This window comes from Chrysochloris asiatica, unplaced genomic scaffold (assembly GCF_000296735.1).
Source record: "Chrysochloris asiatica unplaced genomic scaffold, ChrAsi1.0 scaffold00078, whole genome shotgun sequence".
Lineage (NCBI taxonomy): Eukaryota > Metazoa > Chordata > Mammalia > Afrosoricida > Chrysochloridae > Chrysochloris > Chrysochloris asiatica.
Genome location: NW_006408596.1, coordinates 3,177,436 through 3,197,625, shown reverse-complemented (window position 1 = coordinate 3,197,625; position 20,190 = coordinate 3,177,436). Strand labels below are relative to the sequence as shown.

The window sequence follows — 20,190 nt, the reverse complement described above, 5'->3', positions numbered from 1 at the left end:
CAAGCCCCCCTCCTCCCTTCCCACTCCCGGCTCCCCAAAGACCTCACATAAAAGGCCCAGTGCCTGCCGCGTACCACTAAGATTCATGCTCCAAATTGGGTTTCCCATGTTCAGCTTCAGTCTGGAGGGATTTTCCTCACTTTAGTTGTATCTGCGCTGTGGTACCCTTCCTAGGGCTAAGGTGCCATGGCCAAACAGGCCCCCACCGGCTTGCTGACTAACTGTGTTGTTTCTGTTACTCTTCCAGCTCCCTGGAGGCAGCCGTTTCTCTTGGGGGTGAAGACTTGACCCCATTTTATGGTCTGTTGTCTGGTGGCAGAGAAGGACAATTCTACAGGGTAAATGTCTTCAGAGCAAACACTTCCTGGTAACATCTAGTTAAACAAACACTCCCTCTTAGTTTTCCCCCAAAGCTGTCTTTCCCCCACACTGAGCTCAAAATGGGCTTTCAAACAAATGTTCTTAAAGTCCTTAATGGATGCTTCAGACTTCAGCCGCAACATGTGTTGTGTTTCCGCTGTCTTCCCCCGCAGGAGCTGGAAGACTATTTTTACTATTCTCAGCTCCGCAGTCAAGGCATCGACACAATGGAGACCAGAGAGGTGTCAGAACACATCTCCCTCTCAGAGATCCCTAATGTCATGAGGGCCATTGGCTTTTACCCCTCCGAAGAGACGGTAAGTGAACTGAGAATGGGAGCAGTGTGGGATGTTCTATTTGTACAAACTGACCTCTGGGAGCACCGGTTACAGGTCAGAGTAAGGATTCCACATTATCTTTACATCAGTCAATAGATCAGAAAGAGGGACCTGTGCATTCCAGATGTCCTCATGTTCCTGAGAAACAGGCTTGCTGGAAAGGTCTGGAAAGTTCCTTACTGGCCTTTTATGTTGGCATGAGTGTAGGGGTTAAGAACTCGAGTTTGGGAATCAGAAGGTGGAGGGATCCAGCCCAGGACCAGCCTCGCAGAGGCCAGGTGAGAAGGTCTGTTACACAGGCCTGCAGCCCAGGGAGGGAGGGCGCGGGGTGAGAGCTCCGTAAATGGTGTTAGCAGTTAGCAGCAGGATTAGTATTACTACGCTCACGCTCACAACAGAGTCTGCATCAGCCTCACCGTGCTTGTGGGCACACCTTTGAGAGCTCGGCCAAGGGACTCCGAAGCCGCCATTGTCACAATAATCGCAGCTGTGAGGCTCTCCCAACAAGAACAAGAAGCACTCAGTTGTTGAAAATGCGCTGGATTGGTTTTTACTTTCTGACTCAAAAGATAGTGCGCCTGCTCCTCATATATTGACATGATCTGTACAAAGACCAGATTGTTACGTGAAAACAGGCATTATGGGAAAATGGAGACTGGCCACATGAGATCACAAAGTGGGGGTGATTGCACCATACACAACTGACAAGCCTCTGAGACCCGTGGCCCAGACAAACTGACATATAACCAGAGCCTTTCATAGCTAGGCTTCCTGTTGCCTCAAACCTCACTCAACGTTCCTTGCTGACAAAATTACATCATTAATAACAAAATATTCAGATAGTAGACATTTTACTTGCTGTAAATGTGAATTGTCAGATAGTGAGGTAGTCAGTAAGTGAGGAGTTAAGTGTCCATTCTCATTACAGAAGTTCTGGAAAACACATCCAAGTGTCATGAAGAAAATAATCATTTATGATCCTACTGTCCAGACTTAATTGTAGTTGCTGTTAGGTGCCATTGAGTCGGTACCCACTCATAATGACCCTGTGCACAACAAAATGAAACACTGCCCGTTCCTGAGCCAGCCTCACAATCATTGCTACGTCTGAGCCCATTGATGCTGCCATTGTGCCAATCCATCTCATTGGGCATCTTCCTCTTCTTCTCTGACACTCCACTTTACCGAACACGATGCCCTTCTTCACGGACTGGTCCCTCCTGACAATATGTCTGAAGTATGAGAGACAAAGTCTGGCCATTCTGGCTTCCAAGGAGCACTCTGGCTGTACTTCTTCCAACACAGATCTGTTTGTTCTTTTGGCAGCCCATGGCACTTTCAATATTCTTCTCCAACACCATAACTCAAATGCATCAATTCTTCTATGGTCTTCCTTATTCACTGTCCAACTTCCACATGCATATGAGGTTACTGAAAATACCATGGCTTGGGTCAGGCGCACCTTAGTCCTGAAACTGACATCTTTGCTCTTGAATACTTTAAAGCGGTCTTGTGCAGCAGATTTGCCAACTGCAATAAATACATCATTTGATTTCTTGACTGCTGCTTTCATGAGTGTTGATGGGTGATCTGAGCAAAATGAACTCTTTGACAACTTCAATCTTTTCTCCATTTATGTGGATATTATTTATTGGTCCAGTGATGAGGAATTTTGTTTTCTTTGCATTGAGGTTCAACCCATACTAAAGGCTGTGGTCTTTAATCTTCAGCAGTAAGTATTTAGAATCCTCTTTGCTTTTAGCAAGCAAGGTTGTGTCATCTGCATATGTCAGGTTGTTAATGAGTCTTCCTCCAATCCTGATGCCACATACTTCTTCATATAATCCAGCTTCTGAGATTCTGTGCTCAGCATACAGATTGAACAAGTATAGTGAAAGAATACAACCCTGGCATACACCTTTCCTAATTTTAAACCCTCCACAGTTAATAGCTATTAATATTTCCTGTTCTTTTTTCCATATACACACATATGTTGTTGTTGTTAGCTGCTGCTGAGTTGACCCCCAGTTCATGGCAAGCCCGTGCACAATGGAATGAAATGCTACCTGATCCTGCACATCCCCATGGTGCAGATTGGACTGTTGTAATCCATGAGGTTTTCCTTGGTTGGTTTTTTTAAGGAAGATTGCCAGCCCTTTCTTCCTGGTCTATTTGAGTTTGGAAACTCCACTGAAACCTGTTCAGCATCATAGCAACACACAAGCCTCCCAGAACGGAAAGGTGTGGTAGCTGCTCACAAGGTACATTGGCCACCATATCCCACATGTTGTTGTTGTTAAGTGCTGTCAAGTCGGTTCCAACCCATAGTGACCCTGAACAGGGTTTTCGAGGCTGTAAATCTTTACGGAACAGAAAGCCTCATCTTTCTCCCGCGGAACAGCTGGTAGTTTCGAACTGCTGACCCTGAGGTTCGCAGCCCGATTCGTAACCACTATGCTACCAGATGTAAGAGAAGAATTCTACCACTGACGGTTATCAACTCCTGCCATGATATGCATGTAGCATTCCTCAGGCTTCATTGGTTATGGAAATTTTCCCTCAGAAACCCACTTCAGAAATGCTGCCAGAGACACTCACTTGGCTTTCATTTCTTCTGCATGCTGCTCTCACTGTATCTGTCTCCTGCTTTCTCTCTCTTTTAACCACCGTTACCTTAACTGAATGCCTCATCTTCTCTGGATGACTGGCTTTCAGAACATCTACTTCTTCAAGACCAAAGAAGGAAAAGCACATCTTGATGGAAAGTGCAGGATTTGGAAACAGGAGGACCACTTGGCAGGTCAGCAGGCACAAGTCCCTGTCCTGGAGGCAGGACAGAACTCTTACCTCCTTGGACACTGTGAGCACAGGGGTTTGTGTCTTGAAGTACACACTGCCCAGAGCAGGTGCCTCACCAACAAAAGCCATCCTTCTCCCTTCAGAATTTCTGTCAAAACTATGCATCCTTCTAAAGGGATTGATGGGCTGCCTCTTTCTTATTTTTAACTTTTTTTACTGCGGAAAATCCCAAGCAGACACCAAAGTAGAGAAAACAGCATTATGAGCTTCGTGAACCCGTCTCTCAACCTCAGTGGTTATCAACTCCTGCCTGCATCCCCTGACTTCCCTCTGCTCCCGGGTTCTTGGGAAGCAGACGGCAGACATTGCCATCCGTCAGGGGTCCCCATTGACAATCTGGCCTTGGAGAGGAGCCCCTCCATCATAGTGTGGTAGCTGAGAGTCCGTGAAAGTCAGCAGAAGCTGTGGTTGAGTGCTTACCTCACATCCCTTGGGTAAGGGTATGGGTGCCTCTCCAGTAATTCAGTATGTTATAGGAAGGCAGAGGCCAAGGGGCCAGGACACAGGCTCCCCACGTCAGGGGCCAGGGTTTGATCCCAACAGCTTTACCACTCTCAGTGTTAAAAGTTGGTTATGTTTCTGAACCTCTCCAAGTATCAGTTTCCTCATTTATTTAAAAAAAAAAAAAAAAAAAGAAATACGGGTGCTGCCCAGTAGACTCCGACTCATGACAACCCTGTGCGTGTCAGAGTAGCACTGCGTTCCATAGAATGTTCTGGAAGGACATCACCAGGCCTTCAGTGGACTGGGACCGCCAACTTCTCGGTTACCAACTGAGCTTGTCAAATGTTTGTACCACCCACCGTCTCCTTGAGCACCTATAAAGTGGGAATGATAACAGGACCTACCTTTCTGGGATGGTTGTGAAATTCAACCAGGCCATGCTATCAGGAGTGACCAGTCCCTCAAGAAGGACATTGCGCTTGCTAAAGCAGAAGGTCAGCAAACAAGAGAAAGACCCTCAATGCCATGGACTGACAGTGCGTGCAACAGTGCCGCCAACAGCAACAGCTGCGAGGACAGGCAGTGTGTCTTGTGTTGTTCGTGGGGTCCATGGGAGTTGGGATGCACTAGACAGCACCTATCAATAACAGTGTTTACTACAGCATGGGGCCCATGTTCAATGTGTGGGAAATTCTGTGAATTTTATTGTCTTTACCCTCAGATCCTTGTCTTTGGGGTGGGATTGGAAAAGACCTATGGGACTGTTTCTCAGACCTCATCGTTTGTCATTCACAATACGCTTTCTAAAAACCGTGAGTCAGAGTTGAGGAAACTTCCCATACTTTCTGTCAGTCCCACTCAGACAGCTTTCTCGTCCAGGGTGCTTGCTTTTAAACCCAAGGCACAGGTAACGTATCCTGCTCTTGGGGCTGCATCATTGACAGAGGAGTTCTGGGACATGGGGGGGAGGGGTAGCCCTTGCTACCATCACCACCCACCACCCAAAATGCTAAAGAAAGCAGGTGAGCCCTGAGCAACCAGCCTTTCATGTGACGCTGTAGGATAAGCGCTGGACTACTAACCACAAGGTCGGCAGTTCATATTTACCAGCTGCTCCTCAGACACCCTATACAAGGTTGTTCAGTTGGAACTGACTTGACGGCACTTACCAACAACAACATAAAAGTAAACCAATGTGCCTGAGTGGTAGAATTACCGAACTCGACTGCTAACTGAAAGATTGGAGGTTCGAGTCTCCCCAGAGGAACCTTGGAAGAAAGGCCTGGTGATCTACTGCTGAAAAAAATCACTTTTTTTTTTTTTTTCTATTAATGTATCTTGTTGTTGGGACTATACTCAGGAGAGTGTACACCAATTTAACAATTTCTACATGTAGTGTCTAGTGACATTCGTTCCTTTCTTAAAGTTGTGTGGATATATATTTTTTTAAATTTTTAAATAAAAGAAAGTCTAGTCATTGGTGGCAAGGAGTTCTGGTAGCATTGTGGTTATGTGTAGGGCTGCTAACCTCAAAGTCAGCACTTCAAAACTGTCTGCTGTTCTGCAGGAGAAAGATGAGGCTTTCTGCTCCTGTAAAGATCTATGGCCTCCGCATCCCTATGCAGGATCGCTGTGAGTCGGAACTGACTCCACGATACAAAACCACCAGTCATTGTTGGCACAAAATGGGGAAGTGGGGAAGTGTTTCGTTCTGATGTCCCTAAAACTGCTATGAATTGGCACCAACACAACACGACGTGGAAGGCTTCCTCATTTATATCCTTGGCAACACCTGGTGTTGTGCTGTAGGATCAGCACTGGACTTTGAACCACAAGATCAGCAGTTCAAACCCACCCAGCTGCTCTTCAGAAACCCTACACATGGTCACTGGGAGTGGGACCCGACTTGACAGCATTTAACAACAACAGCAATAAAGCTTAACAGTCCATCAAAATCTTGCTCATGAATAAAAAGTACCAGCGAAAGTGTCAGGAAGCCACAGTAGAACAATTGTTAAGCTGAAAAGTTGGCAGTTCAAACCCACTAGCCGCCCTATGTAGCAGTCTGCTTCTGTGAAGATTTACAACCTTGGAAAGCCTTTGGGGCCCAATGGCTCTGAGTCAGAATCAACTTGGTGACAGCAGGTTTAGGAAAAGCCTCAATCAGCAATAAATGTTATAAAGTAACTCTGATGCATATAAATGCAAAAACAAAAGAAACAAAAGTGGCAGTTACACTTCAGTTGACTGCCCCATCACCCTCCTCCCACTGCCAAAAAGGGATTGTCAGTGCCAGAATCAACGTCTTTATAAAACACATGGACTCCAAGGTTTTTAATCCATTAAAAAAAATTCCTGTGCTTGTTTGGAGACATTTTCTGAAGGCCCTGGGTTCCAGATGTGCCCACATCAATGCACACAGTTTGCAAGTGGGTAAGTTCGTTTCTATGTGAAGCTGCCGGGCAAACTTTCTGATCTTGAGTTTTCATGTCAGATTTATAGAAGTTTCTAATAAAGGTTTCCAGGCTTTTGCGGCTTTTAAAAGCAAGGCTTTGCCACAGGTTAATAAAACACTTCCTATTAAGATATAACTGCCCCTCGGTGCCCCAGAAGTTGCCTGAAGAAGTCTTAGCCCTGCTAATACAGTATTTTAACACTTGGGTACATAAAAGACACAGATGGAAATTCAAAACAGCCCCCTTGAAGACTGCAGTATTTGTATCTGTCTTACATCATACTAACCGCCTTGGGGATTTGAATCTAGTCAGTGTGGCAAGTTAAAGCCAAATTAGATACAAATATAGTGCTCCCCAGAGAATTCCTCACAGCTCCCACCTTCTGAGGAGAACTGACTACCTCAGAGTACGGTCATACGTGCAGGCCACTCCTACAAAGCTTTGCTTTTCTAATGACAAGTTTGCAACGTGCATGATGTTTTAGAAAGGACCAGTATCTACGGCTGGTTTCACCGTCTGTGGTTCCACTTTATATTTTCCTTGAGGACGTTGGATTATCATGGTGAGGCAGGGCCCATCTCTTGCATGTATATGTTCCCTGGCTCACATGGTTACATTTCTGGTTGTCAGGTAGTTTAGTCTTGTATAATGTAGACTAATGCTGGCCAGGACAGATGCGTGACCTTGGCTAGTACCTACAGAATGGACGCTCGATAAACGTTGATCGAATGAATGAGTGATGTGACTGCAGAGATGATAAGAAAATCAGAGATGATTGCTGTTCACTTCTGAGTAGTTAGCAGGGACCCTCAGTGTTTGGTGGGCTTAGGGCCTTTGATACCTTTTAGAATGTTTAGGAAGTGATCAGTCAGTTAACCTTTTCAATGTGTATAGCTTTTGACTGAGTTAATGTTCAACAGAAGGCGGGAGGTCCCTGGGTGGTGTAAACCACTTAGGCAGGGTGACTGCTAAAGGTGGGCAGTTTGAACCCACATTGAAAAGGTTAAGTGACTGGTCACTTTTTAAACATTCCAAAAGGTATCAAAGGCCCTAAGCCCACCCTCACAGTAAGGGTCCTTGCTAACCCAGCCCACTGCTATTGAATCCACTCTGACTCATAGTGACATATAAGACAGAGTAGAACTGTCCCCATAGGGCTTCTAAGACAATGAAATCTTTATAGCCTGGCTGTCTGGTGCTGTGGGGTAGGCATTGGGCTATTAACCTCAAAGTCATTGGTTCAAATCCATCAGTTGCTCTGTAGGAGAAAGATAAGGCTGTCTGATCCTATAAAGGTTTATAGTCTCAGAAACCCTATTTAGGGTTGCTATGAGTCAGAATCAACTCCACAGGTTGAAGCACTGTGACTCTGTAGGATAAGCTTTGGGCTGCTAACTGCAAGATTGTCAGTTCAAACCCAACAGCTACTCGGTGGGAGAAAGATGAGGGGTTGTGCTCCCATAAAGATTCACAGTCTCCAAAGCGCTATCTATATAGGGTCACTATGAACTGACTTGCCATCACTTAACAACAACAAATCTTTATAGAAGTAAACTGCTACATCTTTCTCCACAAGGTAGGTTCAAACTGTTTGAGCCTGTTTCTCCACTGGTAGGTTCAAACTGTCACCTTTTCGGGTAGCAGTCCCATGCTTAGCCCACTGTACCACCAGGGCTTCTGTGCATAGTTCACGATAGTGAAAAATGAAAACAACCCAGTGTCCATCAGTAGAACCCAGGAGAAATCCAATGAGCACCCCACAATGAGTGTTGTTAGCAAGTGAGTCACACCTGTGGGTACCGAGTCAAAAGGAATCGTGCAGGATTTGCTACCAAAAGTAGGAAGGCAAGTTGGCAAAGCAGTGGGTAAAGTACGATGTTGTTGATTTAGTAATACCCGTGTCCCCACTGCTGTGGAGTGGTTCTGACTCACAGTGACACCGTGGGACAGTGAGGAACTGCCACATAGGGTTGCCGAGGCTGCCACATCGTTCTCTGGTGGAGCAGGGGGTGGCTTCAAACATCTCTCTTTATATATGGAATCCTGGTGTGGATAAGCACTGGACTGCTATCTGTAGGGTCAGCAGTCCTAACCCACTAGTAGCTTGTTGGAAATGGACTCAATGGTGCATAACACAACTTTTCTTCTTTTTTTTTTTTTGTGAACTGAGTGAAAGTTTACAGGGCAGAGTATCGGTTTTACATACAATAAATCATATTTTGTGTCATTGCAATGATTACAATTCCCTCCATCTACCATCAGCCAACAGTATTTACCTCTATTCCCTTTTTAAAAATTTGATGTATACATACAAAACAGAAACTAGATATTCATTTAAATGTCCAAAGGGCACAACTTGCAAGCCAGCCTCCTGCCCGCAGGCATACAGCCCTTCCCAGTCCAAACACCTTCATATATGGATAAACCCTGGACTACTAACCACAAAGTCAGTGGTTGAAACCTACCAGCTGCTCATCTCAAACCCTATACAGGCTCACTATGATTCAGAACTGACTTGATGGCACTAAACAACAACATATATATATATATATAATTCCTGGTGTGGTGCTATAGGATAAACAGTGGACCACAAAGTCAATTTGAACCAAGAGGTGGCAGTTGACACTTACTAGCTACATCTGGGAAACCCGATACAGGGTCACTATGAGTCGGTTCCAAATCATAGTGACCCTGTATAGGGTTTCTAAGGAACGACTGGAAGTTTGAACCACTGACCTTGTGGTTCAGTGACTTATCCCTTAGTGCCACACCAGGATAAGTGCCTCCAAGTTGGTTTCCAAGGAGTGGCTGGTGAGCTTGAACCGCCAACCTTGCAGTTCAAACTGATTTTGCAGTCCACTCCTCCCTGGAGCCCATTGGGGGTGCTATAGTTGAAGCTTGCCCCAACACCTGCTTTACCTAGCATCTGTCACCAAAATTGGGTTATAAGCCTACTTTCCTAGATTCAGTTGTCTTCTCAAAGTGTGTGTTAACTTGGCTGGGACATGATTCTTAGTACCTTGTAATTACCCTGCATTTTCTTGATCTGATGTGATGGTCCTGTGTGTTGGAAATCCTCACTTCTGTGATGTGAATGAGGCAGGGTCCAAGGCAGTTGTGTCTGAGACAGAATGCCATCTCCAGGACCAGGTTGTACCTTGAGTCAAAGTCTTTAGAAAAGTGAGAGATATTAAACAAGTGAGCAAAGATCACAGGGACCTACTACCACCAAGAAAGAAGAGCCCAGAGTAGAACATGTCCTTTGGACCCAGGGTCTCTGTGCTGGGTAAACACAAAGAGAAGAAGCGTTCCCCCAGAGCTAGCACCCTGAATTTGGACTTCGAGCCTCCTAAACTGTCAGCGAAGCCATTTCTGTTTGTGAAAGCCATGCACTTGTGGTATTTCTCTTATAACAGCACGGGAGAGCTAAGACATCCACCTAGGGTGGTGCAGACAGTTAAGCACTATGCTATTACCTGAAGAATTGGTTCAAACCCACCCGAGGACTCCTCAGAATTCAGGCTTGGTGATCCACTTTGAAAGGTCACAGTCTTAAAATCCATGAAACACAGTTCTGTGCACATATGGGTCACCCTAAGTCAGAATCGACTCGGCAGCAATGAACAGGGGTCCAACATGCCAGCGATTACGAAGCTGGTGCCGTACTAGACAGCATTTCCTTCTGTTGCAATAAGGTTGTTCTGCATCACAGTCAACTCAGTGACAGTCGACATCAAACGATCCAGCTGAAGGAAGTTTCTATTTAGTGGCTCCCACAGTCCTTAGAGGGCAGTGGTGGTTGTAAAGGGAGTGGGATGGTGAAGGACACAAACACACATTTCAGTTTACTATGAGCAGGTAGCACATGTTGCTTTTGTCCTCTGAACAAAGACAAGAAAAATAAACAGACACCACCTCCCAGAGCTTGCTATGCTCATCTTCATGGGTAAAGCGAAGTCCCAGCTGGGACTGAGGGGCCGCGGCCAAGTGGTACTGCCCTTATCCAGGAGAGGAAGAGAAATCTCTTCCTCCTGGGCCCAATTTCTGCTCCGACAAAGACCCTGTGGGAATTTGGAAATTGGAAACAAGATAGAGTAAAAGCTACTTTTAAGAGAGCCCTTCAGCATGCTGGGTCTTTTTCTGAAATATAAATGTGAAGACACTATTCAAAAACGGTTGCCACTAAGTATACCTGTACCGACAGGGAGCTGCCAGAAAGTCAAGCTGGATTCAAAAGAGGACATGGAGCCAGGCATATCTTCACTGATGTCATATGAATCTTGGCTGAAAGCAGAAAAACCCAGAAGTTTCACTACGCAAAGGCATTTGACTGGGTGGATCATAGCAAATGATGGATAACATTGTGAAGATGGAACATTCCAGAACACTTCATTGTGCTCATGGGGAACCTATACGTAAACTGATATGCAGTTGTTTGTACAGAACAAGGGGATACTGAGTAGGTTAAAATGAGGAAAGGTATGTGTTAGGGTTATATCCTTTCACTGTATTTATTTGATCTGTATGCTGAGCAAATAATCTGAAAACTTGGGCTATTTACACAGGGACATTGTAACAGGACTAGAGGATGACTCATTAACAACTTTGATACGCAGATGACACAACCTTGCTTGAGAAAGTGAAGAGGAGAAGTTGAAGAACTTATTGATGAAAGTATGGATTACATTTTAACATGAAAACAAAAATCCTCCCAATTAGAACAATTAGCAACATCATGTTAATGGAGAAAAGACTGAAGTTGTCAAGGATTTCATTTTACTTGAATCCACAATCAATATCCATGGAAGCAGCAGTCAAAAAATCAAATGGCAGTGAATTTAATTGGGCAAATTTCCTACAGAAAACCTTCGTTGTTGTTAGGTGCCATCCAGTTGGCACCGACTCACAGCGACCCTATGCACAACAGAACGAAACACTGCCGGGTCCTACACCAACATCACAATCGTTCCTAAACCTGAGCTCATTGCTGCTGCCACTGTGATAATCCATCTCGTTGTGAGATCTTCCTCTATTTCTCCCGACCCTCCACATTATCAAACATGATAGCCTTCGTCGTCCCTCATGCATGTAAAAACTGAACAGTGAAAAAGGTTGACTGAGGACAAATTGTGCATTTGAAATAGGGTGCTGGCAAGGAATATTGACAGTATCATGAACTTCCAGAGAAAACAAACAGATCTGTCTTGGAAGAAGCACAGTCAGAATGCTCCTTAGAAGCCAGGATGGAGAAACTTGGTCTCATGTACTTTGGACATGCCTTCAGAAGGAATCAGCCCATAGAGAAGGACATTGCTTGGCAAAGTGGTGGTGGAGGGGGGGGTCAGCAAAAAAGACCCTCAACGAGATGGATTGACACAGTGACTGCAACAGTGGGCTCCAGACAACAAGTGTGGGGACAGCACTGGATCAGGCAGTTGTTCATTCTGTGGTCTGTACACAGGATCGCTGCAAGTCAGAACTGACTTGATGGCACCTCCCAACAACAACGATGATGAAGTGTCTAATGTGAGTGAGTCACTGCCAACTTCTTCACTTTTAAGAATTCTTCTGGTTGTGTTTCTTCTAAGACTGATCTGTTCATTCTTCTGGCAGTCTATAGCCAGTATTCTTCAACAATACCGTAATTCAAATGCATCCATTCTTCCTTGTTCATTGTCCACCTTTTGCATACATATGACGTAATTGAAAACACTGTGGCTTGGGGGACGTCTTTTGCAGCACATCTGCCCAATGCAACAAGCTGCTTCCACGCATGTTGATTGTGGAGCCAAGTAAAACGAACTCGTTGACCACTTCGGTTTTTTCTCCTGTTTTCATGATACTGCTGAATGGCTCAGATTTTCATTTTCTTCCTGGTCAGGCATAATACATACAGGAGACTGTACTCGTTGACCTTCCTCAGATGTTCAGGAAATAGAAGTAAGTTTTAGGAAGATCTTAGTATGATCTAAATTAACTAGGGACAGTGACTGCTTACAAACACAAGTTGTTGATGCTTCTGTGAGTTGTAAAGAAATTCTCCCATGGCCTTCCTTGCTTGTGCCCACACTGTTTATTGACTTCATTCATTCAGTGAACACCCCTTGAAGCCTCTATGTAGTGCCCGCCTACAGTACTGACAGCTTTCGGTGCAGCATCAAGGGTTCACGGATGTAACAGAGACTGAGAGCACATCCCACAGCTCCGGCCACCAATAACCTGGCTTCTTAGGCACAGGTGCCACCTCTGTGAAGCCCTCAGGTCTCAGAGCAGGGCTTCTTGGGGTTTGTTTGGTCCCCAGGTCAGCAACAGCTGTGTTGCCTGGGGATTTGCTAGAAATGCATGTCCCCAGCTCTCACCCCTGAGTCACTGAATCACAAACTCGGGGGTGGGGTGGACAGCAGCCTGGGTTTGCGGGAGCCTTCCTGACAATTTTTGTGTGCACTGGAGTTTGTGAACCACTGCCTTTGAGCACATTCTAGTAATTCAGAAAGCTTTGAGAAAGTATGGCTGCCCTGACCTCACTGCAAACCAATGAGATCAGGATCTCTGAGTGAATCGAACGAACCGCTTCCCAGGCCAGTGATGGCTGGTCAGTGCCAGAGTGTCAGCCACAGGCCAGGCTGAAGTCAGCCAAGCGTCCCACCCTGGCACTGCCATCACTCAGCCTCCACTTCCATGGCCAAGGTCCGTCTCCCAAGCAGGAGTTGCGTTAACGCATGTAGCAGACCCTGCCTTCCAACCACTGCTGGGAAATCAGGCTCGGGAGAAAGAGGTCAGCAATGCCTAAAGGTGCCCACTCACTGCTGGCAGAGCCATGACTCCGATGGTCACTGGGAAAGCAGCTAAGGAGAAGGAGGTCAGCGATGCCTAAAGCTGACTGCTCACCGCTGGCAGAGCCGTGACTCCGATGGTCACCTGGAAAGCAGGTTCAGGAGAAGGAGGTCAGCGATGCCTAAAGCTGCCCACTCACTGCTGGCAGAGCCGTGACTCCGATGGTCACCGGGAAAGCAGCGAAGGAGGTGACTCACCTTGGAGGGCTTGGTGCTTGCGTGGCTTCCGTGGAATGCTCTGGGCAGGAGTGACCCAAGCACTTCTCCCTTCCTTTTCATCTGTCATCTCTGATTTTGTCTCTTGGTTCCAGTTGAGTTAAATAATACTTTTAGGATTTATATTATGATTTATAAATGTATCATATAAATTTAAATGTTTAAAATATATGATAATTAAGGGAATGTCAGCTTGAAGACTAAGGTGCGCAGGACCCAAGCCATGGTATTTTCAATAACCTTATATGCATGTGAAAGCTGAACAGTAAACAAGGAAGACTGGAGAAGAATTGATGCTTTTGAGTTATGGTGTTGGAGGAGAATATTGAAAGTGCCATGGGCTGCCAAAAGAACCAACAGATCTGTGTTGGAAGAAGTGCATCCAGAGTGCTCCTTAGAAGCCAGGATGGCCAAACTTCGTCTCACATACTTCAGACATATTGTCAGGAGGGACCAGTCACTGGAGAAGGATATTATGTTTGGTAAGGTGGAGGGTCAGAGAAAAGGAGGAAGACCCCCAATGAGATGAATTGGCTGAGTGGCAGCATCAATGGACTCAAGCGTGGTAACAGTAGTGAAATTGGCCCAGGATCGGGCAGTGTTTCGTTCTGCTGTGCATAAGGTCGCTGTGAGTCAGGACCGACTCGATGGCACGTAACAACAACACTTTGAACTACTAGAAGAACAAACAACTCTGTGTTGAAAGAAGTACAGCCAGAATGTTCCTTAGAAGTCAGGAAGGTGAGATTTTCTCTCTCACACTTCAGATACGTTATCAGGCAGGAGAGACTAGTCCCTGGAGAAGGATATCATGCTTGGTAAAGTAGAGGGTCAGTGAAAGAGAGGAAGACCCCCAATGAGATAGATTGGCATGTAGGCAGCAACAGTGGGCATAGTTACAATTGTGAGGCTGGTTCAGGACTCAGGAGTGTTTCTGTTGTGCACAGAGTTGCTATGAGTCGGAACTAACTTGTGTTCTATCCCTAGAATGGACTATTATGTAGCTATTAAAAAGAGTGAAGTTCTAATACACTCTACAACACAGGTGCAGAGTAAGAAGTCAGGCACAAAAGGTCAAGTCTGGTGTGACTGTGCTTGAACAGTATGTCTAGAAACCGAAAGTAGACTACCGGCTACCAGGAACTGGGAAGAGGGAGGAATGGGGAGTTACTGTTTAAGTGGTACAGGGTTTCTGTTTGTTATGAAAAAATGGTTCATAGTGGTGATGGTTGCCCACCATTGTGCATACACTGTTTTGTGTGTATGAAGACCACCGTAGTGGCTTCTACATGTACGATTCAGTGGTATCTTTGTTTCCATGACTCCAAGTTGTGCCTTTATACTTGGCAGCCTTTTCACAATCATTTCCATTGTGAATGTAATGAATGCCACTGGATGGATACTTAAAAATGATGAAAATGGAAATGTTACGTTACATATTGTCAAAATTTGGCACCAGCTATTCTGCCACGGCACTCTACTCAGCGGGCCCAATAGTCCACTGCAGTGACCCCACACAACTCAGACACCATACTCAGAGTAGTGGCGTTTATCCAGGAAGTTAACAGCTTACAATACAGGATCAGAAAATGCTCGGGGCACAGGTGTTCAGTCAGGACAGCCCCCTCCTCGCACATAACCAGAGACAGGCCTCTGTGCTTGACCAAGGTTAAAAAGTTCTTGTAGGGCTGCTGAGAAATGCCCACAGGATACTCCACTCCACTATAAACCTCAGCCTAAAGGCACTCGGCTTTAGCTCTGTGGGTCTACAAACCTAGCTCCCCCAGTTAATTTCCTGGGGGCACCCCACTCTACAAGCAAGCCTCCTGCTCCAGGTCCCTCAGCTCTACTCACTCCATGGGTGCTCTGTCTGGGTCCTTGGTTCTCCTGCTGCTGTTCCTCTGCCCCTCCTCCAGCATCACGGTCACGGTCCCTGCGTCAGGGAAGTTCACTGCGCAGAGATCTCATGCTCCAAAGGGGAAGCACTCCACTCCTGACTCTGCTGCTTTGACGGTAATGAGACCCCCTCCTGCTTCTGAGATAGCTCATACCTTACAGGATGGCAACATGGACCAATCCTCCCGTTAGATTTCCCACGTGTTTACAATCACAATCCTGTTAGCAAGCACTCACAAGTGAATCATCCATCAGCATCTGCCCACCGCCCCCACTGTCTTACCGAGACCTCTCAAGAAAAAGTCATTTGTTGAGAGTTTGTAAAGACTATGGCTAGAAGCGATATTAAATAGTTCACTATACCACACATGTGTATTATAACACAAAGACTAAGTAAACCAGTCCAATGTATACATAGTACCATATTGCTCCCATTTTCAAGACGAGAAAACTGAGGGTAAGAAAAGTAACTCATCTAAGGTTACACAGCTACAAAATGGCAAAGCCAGTGTGTGAACCCAGGTCTATCGTCAAAGATCACACATTTGGCCACACTGTTGACTGTCTCAGAATAAAAAGAGTAGCATGTGTTTATAGTAATACACACTATTACATTTATGTTGTTGTTAAGTGTTCTCAAGTCACTTCTGACTCAGAGATCCTGTATAGGGTACCAAGGAGCAGCTGGTGGGCTTGAACTGATAACCTTGCAGTTAGACCTCCAGTGCTTACCCTACAGCACCACAGCAGGACTTCATTACTGGTATATACTGTATAAGTAATATACTGCTAAGTAGTGGTTTATTTATACACCACCATGCAATTGTACACAATATAATAGAAACATGGTTGTCATTAAGTGCTGTTGAGTGGTTCTGACGCATAGTGACCCTGTATAGGGTTTCTGATGAGCAGCAGGTGGGTTTGAACCACCGGCCTTGTGGTTCACAGCCCAGTGCCGATCCTACAGTGCCACACCAGGAGTCCTCATATAAACACAGTAAATGCTATATGAAACCATGTTAGCATTAAAAATATCATTTTCATTGTGTTTTTGGCAAAAGTTTGCATGGCAAATTAGGTTCCCATTTATCATTCATTGTACAAATTGTTCCAGGAGTCCTGATAGCATTGTGGATTACAGCTGGGCTGCTAACTGCAAGGTTAGTAGTTCAAGTCTACCAGTTGCTCCACAGAGAAAGAGGAGGCTTTCTGTTCCCATAACAGTTACGGTCTCAGAAACTCTGTACTGGGTTACTATGAGTGGGAACAGACTTGGTGGCACACAATGCCCCCTCCCCACACACACACACTGATTCAAACATACAGGTTACATGTTTTGTAACATTTCAGTGTTTTCATTGTATCCCTTCATTAGTTTTGTTTACAGTCATCTGGTTTCCCTGTGTCCCCTGTCCCCTTTCCTCTGTACTTTGTCCCTGTTGGCCATTTGGACAATGCCACCATTTAACGCCCCTTTTGGAGTATCCTGACAGGTCATTCATCAACAGACGTGAAGCTTGCCATCAGACTATGTGGCTGCTTTGAAAATGCTGACTGGTTACTATGGTATGGCGCTGAGGGTAAAAAGCAGGATACAAAACTGTGTGTACAGATGATTCTGAGCTCAGTTCTCTACTGCTGCTTGTTAACTAGTGCCGACGAGTCGGTTCCCACTCAGTGCGACCATCCATACGGTTTTCAAGGTGCACCTAGTGGGTTTGAACTGCTGGCCTTGTGGTTCTCAGTCTAATGCTGATCCTACAGCGCTACACCAAGAGTCCAAGTGCGGCTATAGCACAAATGCCACAAGTGTGTGGCTTGAACTAACAGATTTTTTTTCTCCCACAGTTAAAGAGGCTAGAAGTCCGAATGCAGGGTGCTGGCTCTCCCTCAGTGTCTTCTGGTTCTAGCAGGTTCCCAGCACAGGGGCTCCAGGTCCAAAGGACAAGCTGTTTCTGGCTCTTCTTTCTTTGTGGTAGTCAGTCTCTCTCTGTTCCATTGTCTCTTCTTTGATCCCTTGTGGTGCTATAGGGTACACACTGGACCACAAGGTCGGTTTGAACTGTAAGGGCGGTTCATACTCACCACCCGCTCCTGGAAACCCTATTCAGGGATGATATGAATCGGAACCAACTCGATGGCACTTAACAACAAAAATAAAAATTGCAGCAGGGAAACTTCCCTTACATGGATGCAGGTCCAAGATGGGATTAAAAGTGTGGGGATCATCCATAACTGTCACACTGCGTCATTACGTAGCTACCAAACCACTGAGAATCATGGTTTGAAGTACAAGGTCGGTGGTTCAAACCCACCAGCTGCTCATCAGAAACCCTATACAGGGTCACTATGAGTCAGAACCAACTCAACAGCACATATTTTTGGGGGGAGAAATGCAATTTTTTTTAAAAGGATTTGGAGAAACACAATCCCATGTCCTTTATGGGGGGAAATGCAATTTGATTCATGCCAATACCAATTTTTCAAACTACACATGTATTTTATATGCATGAGAAAACATGGAAAGAAAATGGTTCAAAATTTTCACCAACTGTACAACTGTATGACTGAATTGTAAGAGATTTGTAATTTTTCTTGATACTTGGGACCAGAACAAGACATTGGAGTGCCTGGACAGAGTGATATTTGCTCTGCTCTACACTGGTGTCCTTGACATTTTTGTTGTATGCAGGGTGAAACTGGTTAGACAGGTATGGAGAAATAGGCTCTGTCCAGTCAACTTGGGTTTCATGGTGACATGATGTACAACAGAGCAAAACTGTCCCCACTCACCACAAGTTCGAGTCCATCCCTGCCACTCTTGTACCAGTCCAGAAATTGCTTACCTCCTCATGAATATGGCACCAATATAGATTTACTTTCTGATTCACACAGTCCAAAATAGACCTCATGTTCTGGGGCTGGGGGCGTGAGAAAGAAAGAGAGAAAGGCAAATTATTTCCCACTTTTTTCTATGGCTCTTATTCTCTCTCTTTGTTAACATTCCAAACCCCACAATTTATTGGGAGATAGATTCAGGAGTTTAAAATATAGATGCTAAAATAAATGAGTCCTTCCTAATGTCTGCCAGGCATAATTTTGGTTTCTGAATCTTAGCCAACCCCAGTGTATGTGGTGCAGAAACACTGCACACACACACACACAGAGGCTGATGGCAGTGAGGAGTGTCTTTTTGGGTTTTTAAGTTGTGTTGTATCTGCCTTGCATTTTGCCAGTGCCTTAGTACTCTGATTTAGTTAGTTGGAACTGTTATAACAGAAATGCCACAAGTGGGTAGATTTAACAAACAGAAGTATATTTTCTCACAGTTGGTGTTGGTGTTGTCCGGTGCCATTGCATTGGCACCGACTCATGGCAACCCTATGCACAATAGAACAAAACACTGCCCAGTTCTGTGCCAACCTCACAATCCTTGTTACGCTTGAGCCCATTGCTGCTGCCACTGTGCCAATCCATCTTGTTGGGGGTCTTCCTCTTTTTCACTGACCCTCCACTTTACCACGCATGATGTCCTTCTCCAGGGATTGGTTTCTCCTGATAATATGTCCAAAGTATGAGAGACGAAGTCTGGCCATCCTGGTCTCTAAGGAGCATTCTGGCTGCACTTCTAACACAGATTTGTCTGTTCTTTTGCTATTGCCTGGTACTTTTAATATTCTCCTCCAAAACCATAATTCAAATGCATCAGTTCAGTCTTCTTTATTTGTTGTCCAACTTTCACATGCGTATGTTGTTGTTGTTGTTCTGTGCCGTGGAGTCGGTTCCGACTCATAGCGACCCTGTACAGGGTTTCCAAGGCTGTAAATCTTTACAGGAGCAGAAAGCCTCATCTTTCTCTTGCGGAGCAGCTGGTAGTTTCAAACTGCTGACCTTGTGGTTCGCAGCCCGATTCGTAACCACTATGCTACCAGAGCTCCTTACATGCATATGAGATTACTGAAAATATCATGACATGTCTTTTGTGACTGGCTTCTTTCACTTAGCATCATGTTTCCAAAGTTCATCCATGATGTATCAGAACTTCATTTTTTTTTTTACAGCTGAATAATATACCATTGTTTAGATTGACCAGATTTTATTTATCCATTCATCAACTGATGAACACTGAGTTGTTTCTGTCTTCACAACGTTATGCAAAATGGTACTACAAGTGTTTGGGTAGATGATGTTTTTATTTCTCTTGGATCTATACCTAAGAGTTGAAGGTTAGATCAGATGGTAAGTATGTAAAACCTTTTGAGGACCAGCCAGGCTGTTTCCCGGAGTGTCTGCACCATTTTGCGTTCCTACAAGCATTGTATGAGGGTTCCAGCTTCTCCACATCCTTGTCAACACTTGTTAGTTATTCGTTTGATCCTTTTTATGCTTAAACCATCTTGGTGGGTGTGAGCAGTATCTTCTTGTGGTTTTGATCGCCATTTCCCTAATGACTGATGATATTGAGCATCTTTTCATGTGCTTATATGTCTTTTTTTTTTTTAAAAGAAATATCCATACAAATCCTATGCCCATTTTTTTTTAATTTTTTTTTTAGGGTTTTTATTGTGGATTGAGTGAAAGTTTACAGGGCAGATCATCAGTTTTACATTCAATAAATCATGCACCTTGTTTCATTACAATGATTATAATCTACTCCATGTACCATCAGTTAACAGTATTTTTCTCTATCCACTTTAGCTTTTAAAAAACAACAACCTACTCAGGCGTAGATAATAATTTACATCTCCAAAGGGCACATTCTGCAAGTCTGCCTCCTGGCCACCA

General features: G+C 44.9%; 1 protein-coding gene across 1 annotated transcript in view; it reads left to right on the top strand.

Moving 5' to 3' along the window:
• WDR66 (WD repeat domain 66) overlaps window positions 1-20,190 on the top strand; it is a 148,389-nt gene that overhangs the window by 117,147 nt on the left and 11,052 nt on the right. Inside the window, exons 17-18 of the mRNA XM_006865490.1 lie at window positions 248-338; window positions 534-677. Coding sequence (XP_006865552.1) covers window positions 248-338; window positions 534-677 — 235 coding nt within the window. The remainder of the gene's footprint in view (window positions 1-247; window positions 339-533; window positions 678-20,190) is intronic.